Source organism: Bos taurus, chromosome 23, assembly GCF_002263795.3.
Source record: "Bos taurus isolate L1 Dominette 01449 registration number 42190680 breed Hereford chromosome 23, ARS-UCD2.0, whole genome shotgun sequence".
Lineage (NCBI taxonomy): Eukaryota > Metazoa > Chordata > Mammalia > Artiodactyla > Bovidae > Bos > Bos taurus.
Window position 1 is genome coordinate 48,818,003 of NC_037350.1, and position 19,500 is coordinate 48,837,502.

General features: G+C 44.0%; 1 protein-coding gene across 1 annotated transcript in view; it reads left to right on the plus strand.

Moving 5' to 3' along the window:
* F13A1 (coagulation factor XIII A chain) overlaps positions 1-19,500 on the plus strand; it is a 143,575-nt gene that overhangs the window by 47,727 nt on the left and 76,348 nt on the right. Inside the window, 2 exon segments of the mRNA NM_001167894.3 lie at positions 14,167-14,285; positions 16,471-16,578. Coding sequence (NP_001161366.2) covers positions 14,167-14,285; positions 16,471-16,578 — 227 coding nt within the window.

Below are 19,500 nucleotides of genomic sequence, written 5' to 3' on the forward strand. Positions count from 1 at the left end.
TTTATGCGTTGGAGAAGGAAATGGCAACCCACTCCAGTGTTCTCGCCTGGAGAATCCCAGGGATGGGGGAGCCTGGTGGGCTGCCATCTATGGGGTCGCACAGAGTCGGACACGACGGAAGCGACTTAGCAGCAGTAGCAGTAGCAGCATAAATGGAGTATAATCTTTAAAAATCATGAATTATTATATCATATATGTACACTTTTAATTTATATAATATTGTACAGCAAATATAATTAAATTAAAAAACTATTAAGATTCATAATCTGGCTTCAGAAAAATAAAATAAAGTTGACCTTGTCTATAGTGAAACTAACTTTTATCTCCTTAATTCAAGTACAGAAAGCATAAGTCTAATGAATTCTGTAAATTTGTTTAAATGCACAGTGGGTGCAAACTTTATAAATCATAATGCTGGATATGCAAACATGTAACTTTAATATAATTCAGCTTAATCTCTACTGCTATTTTGAGTCTTTCCTTCTGGCTGCTGCAGAAGCTTAATCTAGTTATATTCAAATAAACTTAGTCAAGTCCAAGAATTTCTCTACCAATCCAATTTAAGAACTCCATCACACACAGTATTTTTCCCTGTCCCCATCTCTGCCCTTCCTTATTTCTGCCTCCATACTTGGTGTGAGGCTGGTCTTAAGTTTCAGGGGCAGATGCGAACATTGCAGTGACACTCGGGGGAGAGTCCACTTTTAGATCTTAGGAAGTAAGGTAACGGAACATATAAAAGCTGACATAAGACCAAAGATTTCTCACACCGTCCTGTCCCATATACATTGCTCTCCAATATCTTCCAAAATGAGTCTATATTAGCACTGGTTTTGAACGTGGGAGTTGCACTTGATTCAGGGTGGATATGAACTTACACACAGGTAATCAGTGAACAAGGTTTTCTGCTCGGGTTAACATAAACCTGGATCCTCCTGACCCTTTATCTGAAGGACCTATTCCAGTATTCGAGCTAATCCTATGCTCCCCACCTGCCACCTCCGTCCTCCTGTACCCACTAATCCTTATCTATGAGACAAGGTTCAAGGTTGACGGTAACAGCCTGTGGTTTCCCCAGCCTAGAACCCAAAGCACAGTCCAACTCGGATGCTGTATAATGAACCCCACACACAACCAGATACGCTGTAGCTTCACAGTCCCCAGGGTTCTGCTTGCGTGTGCACTAACGCAGAACATAACACACGTGATAACACGGGGCTCACGGAGATATGGTCTGGCAACTACAGAGGAGATTCAGAAAGAGACCACTGCCCAACTGGAAAAGATTACACAAGAGGAAGTCAGAAGTTGTCCAAATAAAGCCAGGTGGGCAAGATGCTGCCAATACCACACACGCGCAGTGGAAGTGAGGTCCAAGGTGACTTAGGACACCGGGCTGAAAATTACGCAGGCAAGTACAGCACTGATTGATCAAGAAGGTTCTGCTGTGTGGCTGGGGGTCTTTAGCTTGCTTTGCATTCATAGGCAATTTATCCTCCTTAATCACTAAATCATTAGTGGGGATCAATAGTCATACCACATTACTGAGGCCAGGGGTGGGTGGAGGGAGAATTATTGGTTAGCTTTTTAATTTGATTGTGCTAACCAGGCTTCAGATCCATCCCAGAAAGGAGCCCTTCTCTGGGTGCTGGAGAGATAACCGAACCCACAAAGGCAGCAGGAGTGAGTCGGGCACTCAGTGTGAAGTCCTCTCACCTGTCTGAGCGCTCAGGAACTCTGAACTGTTGAATGCATTTTCCTGTTTCAGTTCAAACCTTTCCAGATTGGTCATCTAGAATTCGTGCCAGATCGTGTACCCTGAAAGATGTCAGCGTCCCAGCCTATGCTTAGTCCTCGGGGCAACATTTGACAGCTCTCTTTGATAGGGCATCAGTCATTTTCATGGGGCTCGTCTTGTCTTAACCACATTTCCCACCTCATTCCCCATCACTGACGCCACCTGAATTCATCCAGACTTCGTCCTAGCACAGTATCTGGTACACGCACACTTGCTCAGTCACTTAGTCATGCCCAACTCTTTGTGACCCCATGGACTGTAGCCACCAGCCTCCTCTGTCCCTGGGATTGTCCAGGCAAGAATACTGGAGTGGGTTGCCATTTCCTTCTCCAGGGGATCAAGCCTGCATCTCTTGTGTCTCCTGCATTGTCAGGTGGCTCCGTGGTCTGGTAGATACTTAATGTTGAATAAATGTTTGCTGCACTGATTTAATCATTCCAAGTAAATGCTTTCTAGGTTCACTGCACCTATCACCACAGATCAGCTGTGTCACCCCATACCTTACCACTTGAAGGAAGTCAAAGTCGAATACAGTGCATGGGGGACATGGGTTGTGGTGTGTGTGTGTAGACGTCTCTCTCTTTCAGCATCTGATGCTAAACTAGCATCTGGTATTTCTAACGTTTCCCCCAAGTGATTGATTTCTTTCCTTGTTTCTTTCTTTATTTTTTACCTCTGGCCACACTGCACAGCATGTGGAACCTTACTTTCCTGACCAGGGATTGAAGCTGTGCTCCTGCTTTGGCAGCTTGGAATCTCAACCACTGAACCACCAAAGAAGTCCCTCTAACTTTTTATTCACTATGACTTTGGCATTTTCCTTTAAACAGAGAAATGAATTAAATTTAGTGTAAAGAAATCAATTTCTACTATCTGGATGCTTTTAATAGGAAGTAATTAATATGAACAAATTGTATAGTATTTTGACATTCATTCTTATACTATTTGCTTCGTAATTATACATGGTCTTTTAGACCCTTCAGTACAGAATGGAGTGATGTACCAGGCCTGGTATTCCCAGGGTAACCATGACCAACACCCCTTCCTCTTGGAGACCGTTGAGCCCAGACCAGAATTTACACCCTCAGGCTAGAGCCCTTCATTCATCAATCCACAAATAGTAATAGTATATCTCCCACAATGCTCATGACAGCATAATTACCCATGGGTACTACAGAACTATTATTTATTCATTCACACATATTAAGGATCAATGCTGAAGTAGGCACTGGGAATATGTTAGTGAAAAAGACAATCTTCGTCCTCAAAGAGCATCTGGCGACGGTTTCACAAATGAGCTGCTAATAAACATGAATTTCAACACTGAAAAGCACGGAAAGGAGTCGTGGCAGAACAAGAACATGCAGTAGGGGCACCGGCCTCGCTGGGGAGTGGGGGGAATGGGTTAGCGGGTTACCTTTGCACCCCGTGCAGCCCCTAGAATAGTGTGTGCACACGATAGCAGTCACATACTTGGCTAACTGAATTTCAAGGAAGTTTTAATAGAGCTTATGTGACAGTTTGAAGCCCGTATGCATTCAGACCTTGTATTTAATGAAATAGCATATCTCTCTTGCAAGTGTCTGAATCGGTAGAGCCCATTCATCCTCACAGCAAGTGACAGTTATCTGGTGTGGCATCAATCAGAAGGGAACCCAGGGAGCTCTCAGTAGACTTTATTTTCAGTGGCACATAGATGACCCCAGATTCAAGGTCTGAAGCTGTTTCTGGAGGGAGCATTTGTAATTCCTTAGCTGGGTGGTTCATTTTTTTTTTTATCATTGGAGTACAATTGCTTTACAATGCTGTGTTGGTTTCTGTCGTACAACAAAGTGGATCAGCCATAAGTATACATACGTCCCCTCCCTCTTCACCCTTCCTCCTACATACCTTCAAAGGATGCTCAAAGCTGGTGTCTTCCTGCATTCTGTGTTTCAGAAAGCAGGATCCTTCTCTCTTTCAGTCTAACATGGCACAGAGGTAAGACTCGTGAATGCTTGCTGAACTGAATTGATAACCACCACTCCAAGGGCGGCGGGGAGCAGAGTATTAGCTTCATATTTCAAAAGAAAAATCAGACTCTGTGGTATTACATAAAGTTTTCAAGGTCATCCAGAAAATCAGGAAACAAGCTGGGGCTAAAACATGGATACCCTGGTGCAGGGAAAGATTGAGGGCAGGAGAAGAAGGGGGAGACAGAGGATGAGATGGTTGGGTGGCATCAGCCGACTCAGCGGACATGAGTCTGAACAAACTCTGGGAGATAGTGAAGGACAGGGGAGCCTGGCGTGCTGTGGTCCATGAGGTCTCAAACAGTCAGACACGACCGAGCAACTGAACAACAACAGGCTCTTTTATTTTCAGAACCAGAACCACTGGTACCCGGTATTGTGGAATAAGAGAAACAGGAAGTAGATGCCAGCTGGGAAACGTCTATGATGTTCTAATCAACGCTGGAAAAGCCTACTGTTAAAAATAAATAAATAAAAACAAAACCAGGTTGATAGCTAAAAGATCAAACAAGTTTTCTTTGCAAAAAAAGAAAAAATTCAAACATCCCAACAAGGGCACAGACTCCCTTTGAGAATACGTGCTAAGTAAAGAATGTCTGACGTTTTTCTTTGTAGAATTGCTTCATGAATAACAGTCTATCTTCTAAAGATACTTTACACTAAAAAGTCCTTAACCAGCAAAACTGGAAACACAGCACAAATCAACTCAACTTCCCAAGCTGGCCTGAGCTGATACGATGCAGTGTCTTTGCAGGGAACAGGCCCAACAGTTGAGAAATCGCTTGCCGGTGTCTCCTGGGCTGGTTTCATTCCAGAGTTCACAGGCACAAAGGCGTGGCCCGAGGGAGGTTGAATTGAACCGTTTTAGGAAGACAGTGGCTCTGGACCCTTCCAGAAATAAAGTGCAGATGCTGGAAATGCCAGTCCTGACTATACTCCAGGGGCTTTCCTGGTGGCTCAGTGGTAAAGAACCCACCTGCCAATGCAGGAGACATAAGAGATGTGAGTTTGATGGCAACCCACTCCAGTATTCTTGCCTCTAGAATCCCATGGACAGAGGAGCCTGGTGGGCTATTGTCCATGGGGTCGCAAAGAGTCAGACACGACTTAGTGATTGAGCCCAGGTGGGACAGTGGTAAAGAATCCTCCTGCCAGTGCAGGAGACCCAAAAGACTTGAGTTCAATCCCTGGGTCAGGAAGATCCCCTGGAGTAGGAAATGGCAACCCACTCCAGTATTCTTGCCTAGAGAATGCCATGGACAGAGGAGCTTGGCAGGCTATAGTCCATGGGGTCGCCAAGTCGGACACAACTGAGCAATCTGAGCAGTAAATATACGCCAGTGTTTCCCAGATCCCATAGGTGAGAATCATCTGCCTAGAGCACAGCCTCAGGGGTCACCACCGCATATGATGTACTTGAGATGGAAAAACATATAGTCATGACACCAATCTGGAGTCACAAGTGCTCCACAGAGAGGGTCAGTCCCCGGAGCGCTGATGACACCCACCCGGCAGGTCTTACCTCTTTATTTAGTGGCACTCAGCTTTTGTATAAAGGGGAGGGGAGTAAAAAGTGTCAGTCACTCAGTCGTGTCCAATCCTTTTCAACCCCGTGGACTACAGCCCGCCAGCCTCCTCTGTCTAAGGGATTTTCCAGGCAAGAATACTGGAAGGGAATTGCTATTCCCTTCTCCAGGAGATCATTCCAACCCAGGGATTGAACCTGGGTCTCCCGCATTGAAGGCAGATTCTTTACCATCTGAACCACTGGGAAAACCCCAAAAGTTGTTTCTAATTCTTCACTCAAAATCTCTCCTTTTACCAAAAAGGTGAGACATTTCACCTTTTTGAAGAGGTCAAATCACCATTGCTTCTAAAGGATCTCAAACAGAACCAGACTGTGACTTAAGCTGTTCAAGAGTCTCTTTGGAGATAAAATATGGGAGAGCATTCTAGCTCCACAATTTTCTCTGATCCCTTGCCAGGCTTGACTTTAAGGACCTTAGAAATGGGGCTTGCTTTAACTTTAAAATCACATGAAAATAACCAAAAGGAAATTTTCAGCCCAGGTGGTGATGAATAGCCCTCCTTCGCCCTCTGAGGTTAAACAGATACTAAAATCAATAGGCTTAGCATTTATTTGTACATGTTTGTTATAAATTCTTACTTTCTCTGGGTGGGGAAGCCAGTGGTAATTTCCACAGGGGCCAGAAATCAGCCCTAGAAGTGAGTCCTAGCAGTTCTCAGCTCACAATTTGCTTTTCTTAGCTGCCCCACTCCTCCCACTGGAGGAATTATAAAATCAAGGAGGCCATTCTTCTTTACCCCTTGCCTCCCGGTAGTCACCCAGGAGGAGCGGTGGTTCACAAGGCATGCTGAAGGTCTGCTCTGGGTAAAGTGCACGGAGGCGTTAACACCTCAGCAATGGCGCTGTGTTTCCCTTGGGTTTCACTGATGGTTGCTGGTTGTTGGCCAGAGGTCGCTTAGGATCAGGAGGTTGTCAGCAGGTCTGTGGTGCCGCCATCCCAACTCTGCAGCCCTCTGGACCCGGTTTCTTCTATCAGCTCTCACACGGTTGAGAAGTGTAGTCCCCACGCTTGTGGGCACACACACACACACACACACACACACACTCTACTTTCTCACAGTTCAGATTGTTGGTTGACTAGAACAGTGAATTGTTTGTCAGCTTGTTTTTTCTTTTAATAAAATAATAGTATCCTTCATTTTACTAAAGTGCAGAACCAATCTCTTCCCACCTCCATCATCGGATCTAGAAAACCTCACTACGCCTTTCAAACTAATAAAAAAATTTTTATTAGACAAAAACAACACCCCCCGAAACCAACAACATCTCAAGAGGCAAATGATTGAGTTTTCCTGTTTTTGTCAGCCTATCAAACACAGAGAGTTTTTCGGAGTTTCCATGGTGATGAGGTTTTTTTTTTTAATCCTAGCTTTGGACAACTATATTTTAAAGTGACAGATCTGAATAAAAAGAGGGGAAAGAAAGCTCTGCTTTCCACATTCAATCTTCCTTTAAAATCATAAATAAATTTAAAATGAAAATCGAGGCTCCGCATTTGATCCCCCTGCCTTGTTGTGGAGTCATGATTATGCCTGCCTGTTTTGGGGTGAGTTTTAATTCAGCGGCTGGAAGGAAACGGGTGGGCTGCACTCAAGCTACAGAACTCCTTCCTATTCATGACTTGCCACCTAAATTTATGACTTCTCATCAACAATAAGCCAGAGCCCAAAAGTAAATCCTTCATTTTCTTGGACTTCTCTCTCACTCTCCGAGCCCTGGACATCCATCCCCGTCTCTCATTCTAGAGGTCGGCATTTATTTTGCCGTGTTTTCAGGCACAGTGCACCGGGCGCTGTGCAGACAGTGAGTGGATCCCTCGGACTCAGCATCATAGTCTATTTGGGGGGCAGCTTGGTATTCAAACCCTGGCTTCACCTCTCAGCTGCAAAATGACCTTGGGAAAGATACTTTTCTTCTCTCTTCCTCAGTTTCCTCATCTGTAACGTGGGGAAAATACAGTGCCTTCCTCTGGGAGACATTATGAGGTGTTTTTAAAGAAACAATTTTACATATTTATTTATTTGGCCCTGCTGGGTCTTTGCTGCTGCTCAGGTTTTTCTCTAGATGTGGATAGTGGGGCTCACTCCTCCTGAAGGTATGCGGGCTTCTCGCGGAGCAGCTTCTCTCGTTTCAGCTCCTGGCCTCTGGAGCACAGGCCCCGTCATTGGGGCGAACAGTCTTAGCCACTCCGAGGCCTGAGGCCCGTGGGATCTTCCTGGATCAGGTACTGAACTCACATCTCCTGCATTGGCAGGTGGATTCTTTACCACTGAGCCACCAGGAAAGTCCTCACTATGAGTTTTAATAAGTCTGTTTTTGCACCACATTAGAAAGTTCCTGGCATGGAATAAACACTGTACACATACTTGTTCCAGGAATAATGAAATCACAGAACAGAGTCAGTGGAGTGGGGCATGTCACTGCAACACCCATAGGGCACTACAGAACGAGGCTGCATCCCGCCCGTGCTGGAAGGACCGAGTAGGAGACTTAAAGAAGGGGGAAGAGTTATAATTGTATAAAGACATCTACTGATGATAAGGACATTGATAATAAAAAGAGCACACCATATTGTTCTTGAAGAAAAAGTAATGCAAAAAAACCCTGAACTTGTTAAGCTCTTCTTAAACAGGTAGTTTCATGTAAATGCAACCATATTTTTTAAAATAACTTTTTTTTTTCTCATGATGAAAGTCTTATTACAGACACAAAAAATAATGAAAGCATGAAAAGAACTCAGAGATTTACAAGTCACTGTTACCATTTTGGTGCACTTCCATCCATTTAATGTATTTTTGTATAGTTTTATTTTTGTGAGAGTGAGTGAAGTCACTCAGTCGTGTCTGACTCTTCTCGACCCCATGGACTGTAGCCTGCCAGGCTCCTCCATCCATGGGGTTTTTGCAGGCAAGAATACTGGAGTGGGTTGCTATTTCCTTCTCCAGGGGATCTTCCCGACCCAGGGATCGAACTCAGGTCTCCTGCAATGCAGGCAGACTCTTTACCATCTGAGCCACCAGGGAAGCCAAGTTTTATATTTAATTGACCGTTAATTGAATACACTATTCTTTAAAATATACATATATGTATATATATAAAGGGGGCTTCCCTGGTGGCTCAGTGGTAAAGAATTTGCCTGCCAACACAGGAGATGCAGGAGACACCAGTTCAACCCCTGGATGGGGAAGATCCCCTGGAGGAGCAGATGGCCACCAACTCCAATTTTCTTGCTGGGAAATCCCATGGACAGAGGAGCCTGGTGGGCTGCAGTCCATGGGGTCGCAAAAGAATAGGACACGACTTAGCAACTAAACCACCACCACCACAGTCGTTACAGAATATGCAAATTAAAACCATAATGAGATATTATCTCACAGCTGTTAGAATGGCCATCACCAAAAAGACGAAAGATAGCAAATATTTGCAGGGGTATCATGTTTCTCTAACCCCTGTATTTTCTGTTAAGCTGTTAGTTCTACTTAGAGGCTTCCCTGGTGGCTCAAACAGTAAAGAATCTGCCTGCAATGTGGGAGACCTGGGTTCGATCCCTGGGTTGGGAGGATCCCCTGGAGAAGGAAAAGGCTACCCACTCCAGTATTCTGGCCATGGGGTTGCAAAGAGTCAGACATGACTGGAGACCCATTCAGATTCATCTATAAGTGAATCATTTCCTTTTTCTTTGGAGCAGGCGTGGAGAGAGCACTGAAGAAGCATCTACTTCTTAAGTCAGATGCTGTGTGCTTCCTGGCGCATTCATCCTCTCAGGAAACTCAGTGTCTGCTTGTTGATTTTTTGTGATGTTCAGATTTACCAGTGGGATCAGGGTTATCACTCTCATGCATCCATTATGGAATTCCCCATTAGCCTTTGAAAAATGGTTTTAGCCTAGATCCAAAAATTTATTAGGGATTGCAAAATGGTGATAGTCTCATCTCCCACTCATTTTGCATTTATTAGCATCAGTGATTTCGGTGCCTTGAGGTAGTATTCATATAAGCAAGTCTAGATACGTGGCTCTTTCCTTATTTCTAAGTTCTTAGAATAATGGGTTGATTTGTAGTACCACCAATACATTTTTTTAAATCACCTTGAAACTACAAATATTAAAATATTTCATGTGTCCTAATCTTTTGCAGTGACCATTATTTTTGGTATTTTAGTTGTCCCATTCTTGTCCAGTGGGAGTTTCTTTAAGTTGATTTCTGATTTCTTTGTCATGAGGCCTAGAATCTTGAACAGCCTTCTTGTTTTCTGGCAGGAAGAAGCACTTCAGGCTAGGCTTGTACATTTCCTGACCCAGACCTCTGATCATTTTTCTCAAGGAGCCCAGATACCTTTTAATGGGAGGGGAAAGGAGGAGAATGGTACTCAGAGATCATAATCAGGCTCAAGGGCACTTGCTGCTATTACACTGGTTGTTTTTTCTAGTTCTTTTCAGTGAGAAAAGACTGAAAAATTGTGAGAAAATGCATCATGAGTTTTTATGCTCTCTCTATTTTTTTTTGCTAAGATCCTTTTATTTGATATTTTCTTATAATGGATTTAAGTTTTTGATTATTATAGTACACCCTGTTTGAAAACACTTCAAAGTATTGCAAAGGCAGTGGAAATAGGAAAATCTGTTAATAATAATGTTTGCTGGTGAAAAATCATAGTGTTATTCGCTCAGTCATGGCTGACTCTTTGTAGCCCGCCAGGCTCCTCTGTCTATGGGATTCTCCAGGCAAGTATACTAGAATGGGGAGCCATTCCCTTCTCCAGGGGATCTTCCCAACTCAGGAATCGAACCCAGGTCTCTTGCATAGCAGGCAGATTCTTTACAGTCTGAGCCACCGGGGAAGCAGCGAATGCAAAAATTAATTTATCAAAAGCACAAGTGTATGGGAAAAATAACCAGACTCTCCCTTCATATATATTCTTTCTTATTTTCTTTCTGTAACTTCCCAAAACAGAGATATTCAACAGTAGTTTAAAATGGCCATCTCCCAACATTTAAATGAATCAAATTCTCCAATGAGTGAATAAAATTATGAGTAGTAACCTGAAATTCAGCTGAGTAGGGCACTTTGGAGCCTTAAGTGGGAATGTCTTCCAATTTCAGAGTGATTTGTCTTCAATCTGTATCAATCATTTTAGTGAAAAATTAGAAAATAATTCTGGTGGAATGAGTTTCACCTCCCAACAAGATTAATAGATGCATTCACTGAAGTTCCTATTCTTCTTTTGTGGACTGTGAAGAAATGAATGGTAGCTGGAAGATCCATGGGATTCTAGGTCCAGTAGCAGATGGGATGACAATATACCAGGACAAAATCACCTATATTTTGACTTACAAAGGCAGCAATAGCTTTAAATTTGTGACTTAATTGCAGACCAGCTGCACTACAACTTTTTCAAATGACAAAAATTATGTGTGTTACAAAACTGTCTCAGGAAAAGTGTCGTCTAACAAAACAAATGCACTGAAAAGGTATCTTGCTCGAGAGAGGTCAGCTTGGGAAAGTCGTTACCAAATCTAAACATCTTCTATTTCATACAAACTGTACTCAGAAATAGTTCTGAGACTTATTTCTGGCTGAAAGTATCAAAGGGTTTATTTGTCAAGAAAGAAACAGCTTAATTGACAAGGATGGATAGAATGAGTTCATACTCATCAAGATTTCTGCGGTGTTAGGGTACTAACAAACATCCTTTAATGGCAGAATGTGGTAATCATGGAATTAATTATTGCTAAAGTAGTTTTCAGATGAAAAAAGAGAAAAAAAAAAGCAAATTAAACTTGACACAACCTGACCAAACACGTGTCAATTTACAGTTTAAAGGTCATTTTACAAAATATCTACATTGACATAATAGGTTCCCCATAGTATTTTAAGATGAAAGTTCTTTTCATTTATCCTGGCAAGCTATAAATGAATAAATTATGCTGTTTAAAGACTTATTTAATATGCTTTTTTTAAATTAAATTTGCTGCTGCCATCTAGTCACTAAGTCGTATCTCTTTGTGACCCCATGAACTATAGCCCTCCAGGCTCCTCTGTCCATGGGATTTTTCAGGCAAGAATACTAGAGAGGGTTGCTATTTCCTCCTCCAGGGTATCTTCCCAACTCAGGGATTGAAACCGTCTTCTGCACTGGCAGGTGGATTCTTTACCACTGAACCACCAGGAAAGACCTTATTGAATTTATTTATTCAATAAGTTCTTCTTTCTCTTGAGTCCCAAAGAGAAAAAGGAAAGATCTGCCATTTAATAGATCAATAGAATCTGATTGATTCTATTGATACTCTGATACCTTAGAGTGACAGAAAGCAGAGTTACGGTTCCCTGGGAGGGTGGGAGGCCTGAGACAGGACTGGGAGGGAAGAATTACAGAGAGGAACAAGGAAACTTCTGGGTGACATATGTGTTTGTTGGGCTTCCCAGGCGCTGCTAGTGGTAAAGAACCCACCTGCCGATGCAGGAAACATAAGAGACAGTGGTTCAATCCCTGGATTGGGAAGATCCCCTGGAGAAGGGCATGGCAACCCACTCCAGTATTCTTGCCTGGAAAATCCCTTGGACAGAGGAGCCTGGACAGCTATAGTCCATTGGATAACAAAGAGTCAGACACAACTGAAGGGACTTAGCACACACACGTGCATATGTTTATTATTTTGGTTGTGAAGTTATATACTTTAAATGTGTGCAGTTTGTTGGACAGTAGTAAATATGTAAATGTGTGTATGCGTGTGTCAGTGCACGCGTGTATTAACAGTTGCACGAAACCAGGCAAAGGTAACCAAGAGGCAAAGAACAGAAAGGAAGTTACAAGAAAGTGCTGGAGTACAGACCAGACCATGAAATCTCCAGAAGATTTGATCAAAGCTATAATACGGCCCAGAATGCGGATCCAAGCTGGTCGGATGGAGCAGCACTGGGCAAAGTTTAATATATACACAGGTCCCTGGTGCCCTCGTTAATATGCAGATTCTGACTGGGTCTGAGCTGGGGCCTGAAACTGCCTTCCTCACAAGGTTCCAGGTGGTGCTGACGCTGCTGGCCTTTCCACCATTCTGTGAACATCAGGGGGCTGGGACATTTGTTCTCAACTGTGGCTGCATATCAGACTCACTGGAGAGCTTAAAATTAACTCATTAGTTAATTAATTCACTTTTTAAAACCCTGATGCCTGGATCTCACTCCCGCTCCCAGAGATTTTGATCCGATTGATCTAGAGTTCAACTCAGGAATCTACAGTTTTTAAATCTACCTGAATGATTCTAGTGTGCAACCTTGAATATTCATTGGAAGGACTGACACTGAAGCTGAAGCTCCAATACCTTGGCCATCGATGCAAAGAGCTGACTCATTGGAAAAGACCCTGATGCTGGGAAGGTTTGAAGGCAGGAGGTGAAGGGGTCAACAGAGGACTAGGTGATTGGATGGCATCACCAACTCAATGGACCTGAGTTTAAGCAAACTCCGGGAAATAGTGAGAACAGGGAAGCCTGGCGTGCTGTGCTCCATGGGGTCAGAGAGAGTCAGACACGACTGAGCAACTGAGCAACAACTCCAGAGGGATGGTCAAAAGCCTTACCAGGAAATGGGAAGGAATGATCCCTGATAAAGTAGCAGAATGGCAAGGACGACCTGGGCCAGAGAAATGTGATGAGCACGTCCCCGCTCAGAACTGAAACTGACCATTGCCAAGGCTGCACGCTGACCTGAGTGGGACTTAGACCTGTGCGGTCCCGTGTGCGGTCCCGTGTGCAGTCCCGTGTGCGTTAAAGACGCTTTTGCTGCTTTCATGCCTGGCCTGGGAGTAAGTACCAGACTGGTGCCTCAGCAGGCAGATGGGGAGCAAGGTTTTCCTGAGATTAGAGCCGCAGGCAAGAAGAGTCCCTGTGGGCGTCCTGGTGGCTCAGCGGTAAAGACTCTGCCTGCCAATGCAGGAGACGTAGGCTCGATCCTTGATCCGGGAGGAATCCACTTGCTGCTGAGCAGCTAAGGCCAGGAGCCGCAGCTATTAAGCCTGTGCCCTAGAGCCCGGGGAGGCATGACAAGAGAAGCCACCGCACTGAGAAGCCCTCCGATCACATCTAGAGAGAAGCACCCGCTCTCTACAACTAGAGAGAAGCCCACACAGCAGTGGAGACCCAGCAGAGCCAAAAATCAACAAACTAATTGTTTTTTTAAAAAATAAGAAAAGTCCTTGCAATGGAGGAAGACGATCAGAGAGGCCAGTTGGACACACTCTTACCAACACGAACACACACACCAAAATTGTTCCTTGAAAGGAGACAACGCCCAGCCTCCCTCTTCTCCCCAGTGGGCCACAAACCAGGCATGACCCATGAGGCTCCAGCCTGCTAATGTGCCCCAGACTTGTTATAAAATCATCTCTAGTTCTTTTAACGTTAATACTTTGGAAATTAGTTTTTTGATCCGTGTTACAGATTTTTATCTGCATTATAGAATTCTGATTCTGAAACTACTGAGGCACCAGAATCCTAAAATGTTTCATGAGACTTATCAATTTAATTGTGCTACTTGGAACTTAGAGAGCCAAAACTTGTCAGCTTTTTGATGACAAATGTCATCATTTACAGACTGATCTTGGCCACTTCTGTTCACCATTGTTAAAATTACATATTGTGAAATGAGCTGCCTTTAAAAGACTTTTTCCCATTTGGTTGAGTAATTGCAATTTATGATCAGAATAAAGTTTCAAGTGTATAGAAACGTTCTGGTTTGGTTAATAGTCATTATGTTTAAATTCCAATGCAGAGGATGCTGTGTACCTGGAAAATGAAAAAGAAAGAGAAGAGTGCGTCCTGAATGACATCGGGGTTATTTTTTATGGAGACTTCAACGACATCAAGAGCAGAAGCTGGAGCTACGGTCAGGTGAGCCACGCAACATTTGTCATTGTCAAGGACATCTTTACTCATGCTTTCAGTCCTGCGTATCACTGCAGGGTGGTGTATGTCAATGCTGGACAAGCACAATTTCCTGCTTTTGAGGATCTGAGGCTCTAAGACAGCCTGGGTGCAGACTTAGAAGGGCACCTGCCTAATTTATCAGCTGAAATCACATATTTCCGGTTATTACAATGTTACAGAGATCGGAGCCTGTGTGGTTGGCATGGCATTCCAGTGAGAAGTGCTTTGGCACTTCAGAACAGTGAAATTCCATGAGCTCGGATTCTGGTATCCGACCTGCTTTCCTGCTGCTGTTGTGCTGTGCTCAGTCACGTCCTTCTCTTCGTGACCCCATGGACTGTAGCCCACCAGGCTCCTCCAGGCAAGAATACTGAGCTGCCATTTGCTACTCCAGGGGATTCTCCTGATCCCAGGATCAAACCCGTGTCTCCTATGTCTCCTGCTTAGGCAGACTGGTTCTATGCCACTAATGCCACCTGAGCAGGCTCTCCATCCTGGTTGGTTCTAACTAACTCTTGAGAATCACACACCCACTGTTCAGCTTTGCCCACCTGCATTTCTGATGTCCCACCGGGCTAAGGATCAATGTTCTTCCCCGGTTTTGGATCCTTGCCTGGCTCCCCAGTTCCAAGCCCTCCACTTCCTGAGTGACATACAACCCGTGACCATCACTTATTGTCTGATGTCCTTGCCTTGGGTCCCTATAATTCCTAACCTTTAGATATGATTCTATTTACACCCCCAGTGTGACAACAGAGAGAGAGAGCTAACAAGGAACAAAAACTCACACAGTTGGGTAGCAAGGAGGCCTGGGAAAGGGTGCCAAGCATGATGGGGGCCCTTAGCCAGCACGGACAGACGCCCCGGAGCACACTCGCCACTCACCTCTGCTCTCATTCGAGTCCATCAAGTTGGGTATTTCAGCCCAATCAACCAGCCAAGCCAGTAGTTTGCAATGAGGCAGTGTAACTAGGTCTCTGACGATGTCTTTACCATTCCTGGTGACCGCTGTCACGCCCCACAGACACAGCTGAAAGACGCTGCCTCACAGGAACCGGAGTAATGAGTTCTTTACGTACCTGGAGAGCTAGTGCGATTACCCATGCCTGCAGCCATCACGTCGGTTTAGGATACACCCAGAGTTGGTATTCTAATTGGATTTTAATCGAGAATTACATGTAATCAGCCATTAAGACAGTGGTGTCTGTCCTGACCACTTGGCTGGATAACATACAAGGTTTCTGCATTCAGGGAAATTTCCTGTACAGTGAGGTGCAGTATGGGTATCATCTTCCAATTTCACCATTTTAAAAAACTATTTTTGTCTTTGCTCCTTTTTTGGAAAATTCTGGTGTTCTGTGTTTCTAAGCAAATTGAACCGACTACCAGACTTGATAGTATAATCTTTCTCTAAACCTTCCTGACCTCTCTGACCCTGGAGGCCCCCTCGTCTCAGGAGAGAGGGAACCGTAGGCAGAGGCTCACTGCGTGAGGTCTCCAGCTTTGCCTGGTGCACGCGCTGCAGACCTAAATGCCTCCCGGAGCTGGACCTGAGAGCCGTTTATTTCTGAGACGCACAAACACTCATGTTACTTTTGAGGTCTCGAGACTCTGGCCTGACTATGGTTCATCCCAGTGAATGGTTCATCCCACTGCCTGATATCCCAAGAACCAAGATATAGGAGAGATCCTCTGAATTAACCCTACAATGAACCCTACAATTTTCTAAAGAACATCAAGCCAGTTCTTGATTCTATTTCCCTTTTTTTTTGGCCCCATGGCCTGGCATGTGAGATCTTAGTTCCTCACAGGGGTTGAACTTGCGCCCTTTACACTGGAAGCATGGAGTCTTACTCACTGGATTGCCAGGGAAGTCCCAGTTCATGATCCTTGAGCACAGCAGCTCGAGAGTAGTTCTATTTATAGTTCTAGCTAGCTTTTAAGTTCTTATCCATTTTACTGAAAGATGAAAGAAGCTGTCTCTTTCCTTCCACCTTAAATATTTCACGCTAAAGATCATGAGTGATTTCCATACAGGAAATACACATTTCTAAACATTAGGCTGTGGTCTCATTTTATTTTTTGGCAGAGAATGTCTTATTTGCAGATTGGACGTTAAGTAGTTTCTCATTTTTTTTCCCCCAAATAGTTTGAGGATAGCATCCTTGACGCTTGCCTGTTTGTGATGGACAAAGCGAATATGGACCTTTCCGGCAGAGGGAATCCCATCAAAGTCAGCCGTGTTGGGTCTGCCATGGTAAGAACAACTACTGATGGCTTTAAATCAACTAGATATGTCATTTGCCTCCATCTGGGTGTCAGTTCAGAAAGAGCTGTTGAAACGGTGACTTACAGTCAATAAAGTTTCCCTTGGAAGAGTCTGTAATTCCCCGAGCTTGTCATGTGCCATGAAACTAAATTCTTGTCTCAGTACTGTATGTGGTTTTGGCTTCAGACAAATGCTAATAGGTGACATGATAGTACAGCCCGCTTATTCTTAAGCATCTTGGCCTGGGGAGTGAGAGGGACCATGATGAAATGTCAGTAACTGTAATCAATTGATCAATCAATCAATTGATCAAACACCAAGGAACAGCAAAACACACACACACACACACACACACACTGTAAAGCCTAATTTATCTCCATTCACACCCACAGTAAGAGTGAAGAAATAAATGACTAACGCTATTCTACTCCAGCGATACCTCACCACAGGACTGTGTATTGACAGTTTATGAAATGGGTGTTGATTCTTCAGAGTAAACACATGAGATGGGGGAAGGGCTGGCGTCACTCACGCCATTTTGCAAGTTAGAAAGTGGTGTGCTGACAGTTGGGCAGTGACGAAGCCTCAGTCCTCAGCTGGATCCCAGGTCCGCTGACTCCAGACCTTGGCATTTTCCATCTTCCTTGCTGGTCTCGGCAGGAGATCCTGAAGCATCTTTGAGAACACACAGACCCTGCACTGGAACCGCTTCCTGAGGGAGGAGACACTACTCTCATGGGCCAGGAGGCTGGGAGTCCAGGGTGGGCGCGGATTAAACGTGTTGTCTAGGTCCTGGGCAGCCCTGGACTGTACTGACGTGTGGGACACACAGATCCTGCCCGTGGTGCATGAAAGCGAGTCACACGTGTCAGACACAAGCAGCGTGTGCACATGTGCTCAGTCGCTTCAGTCCTGTCCGACTCTGCGACACTACGGACTATAGCCCGTCAGGCTCCTCTGTCCATGGGATTCTCCAGGCAGGAATACTGGAGTGGGTTGCCATGCCCTCTCCCAGGGGATCTTCCCGACCCAGGATCGAACTTGCATCTCCTGTGTTTCCTGCACCCACTGAGCTACCTGGGAAGCCCAAATATAAGCAGAACATTCCTGAAAAAAACACCAAGCTTAGTGCTGTTGCTACTTCATTCAATCAAAGACTAAGCAAAAAATACTCCTTTTGCTACCAATTTTCTTAAGTTCTTCTTTAAAGACTTTTTTTATGTGGATCATTTTTAAAGTCTTCATTGAATTTGTTAGTATATTGCTTCTGGTTTATGTTTTCGTTTTGTGGCCATGAGATCTCAGCTCCGCGACTGAGGACAAAACCCACACGCCCTGCCCTGGAAGGCAAGATCTTAACCACTGAGCCACCAGGGCAGGCCCCCAGTATCCCTAAAGTTTTATTTTTTAAAATATCTCTCTGAAAGACTGCTATCTTTGAGTCTGATTTGAGTGAAATAAAATCAAATATCAATTTTATAAAAATATTAGATTGAAAATAATAGGAAATGCAATTTCTGGTTAGCACTTAAGAACAAAGATTGTTAAATTAACAACTAGGCTATGTGTAAATTTAAGAAAAGTGGAACTTAAAGAGGAAAGAAAGGTAAAAACGAACATCTAAAGGCAGTTATTTTTGTTGTTGTTAGTTTTGTCTGTGACATAAAATATGCAAGTGGAAAGACAATGAATTCTAAAGAATTCAGGAATTTCTTTTTAATACTATTTATAACAACATACATGAGACCTTCGGTCACTGTTTTTCCTGATTCACAGATAAGAACCCCTTTTCCTTCTTTGAAGTTACCCTGACAGTTTTGCAGTGAGAAAGGAAGCAGTTACTGGCAGTGGTTGGATATAAATGAATTCCTTAAGCACTCTGAAATGATGCTCACCAGCCCGAGCTTACTCACACATCATGTGTATTTTTACGAGTGTAGAGATCACTGCCTAACACAAGCAAAGCGAGCGGGAGGTGAACAGGAAGCGATGAACCCGGTACTTCCTATGGTGGCACCTGGCCAAGTGAAAGCTGAGTCTTGAACGAAGCACCTCTATCCTAATGCAAACTGCCTTGCAATGTTACTAATCATAAAAGGCCGATGAAGTTCTGATTTTGAAGATCTATAACCCACTTACAAGATACAGAACTAGGCAGGATCTATTTGGGGGTTTGGTTTGGTTTTCTTTCTGGAGGGGGAGGCCTTGGGTGTTAGGGGAGAACACCCCCCCCCAACTCTAGGCAGTATCTTTTTCTTCACCACCACCATTGTTTACATCCACAAAACGGATGTTTGATAGTTTTCAAAATCGTTTTACATCTACTATCTCCTTTAATCCTTAGAAGAGCTCCAAAATCCATTCAGTTCTAGTGATTTTAGAAATTAAAGCATTGAGCCTCTAAAAATCAACAAAAAACATGAAACTTTCCCAAGAAATCAATTGTTTTCTGGTTACTCTGGGAGCTCCTCTCCTGTTCACAAGTCCTGGAAATCTATCATGAAATTGCTGAGGGAAGTCAGGCAAAGACCGAAAGAAAAATAAATAAAACAAAACCACCTCAAATTTCTCAGTAAAGATTTGCCTTAAAATATGAGAAGACATATTTAGGGAGCTCAGAAAGAAAGTGTTGTGAAATTGCTTGAGTTTAGCCAGAACCCTGGGTCCGAGCAGATGGGCTCGTTTCTGAGCAGATGTTTTCTAGGGAGTTGGTCCCGTCCACCGGAAGAACAGAGGGAGCTGTGTGTGGTCACTTTCAAACTTCTCAACCCTCTCGCCAGCCTGGTCAGAGGCAGGGAATTCTTTTTATAGGAAACACATTCTGGAACCAGATGCATCATGACATGCAAACGCTCTGGGAGGGATAACACACGGGCCACAGTTCATGCCAATATGAAAGTGATGGCAGGC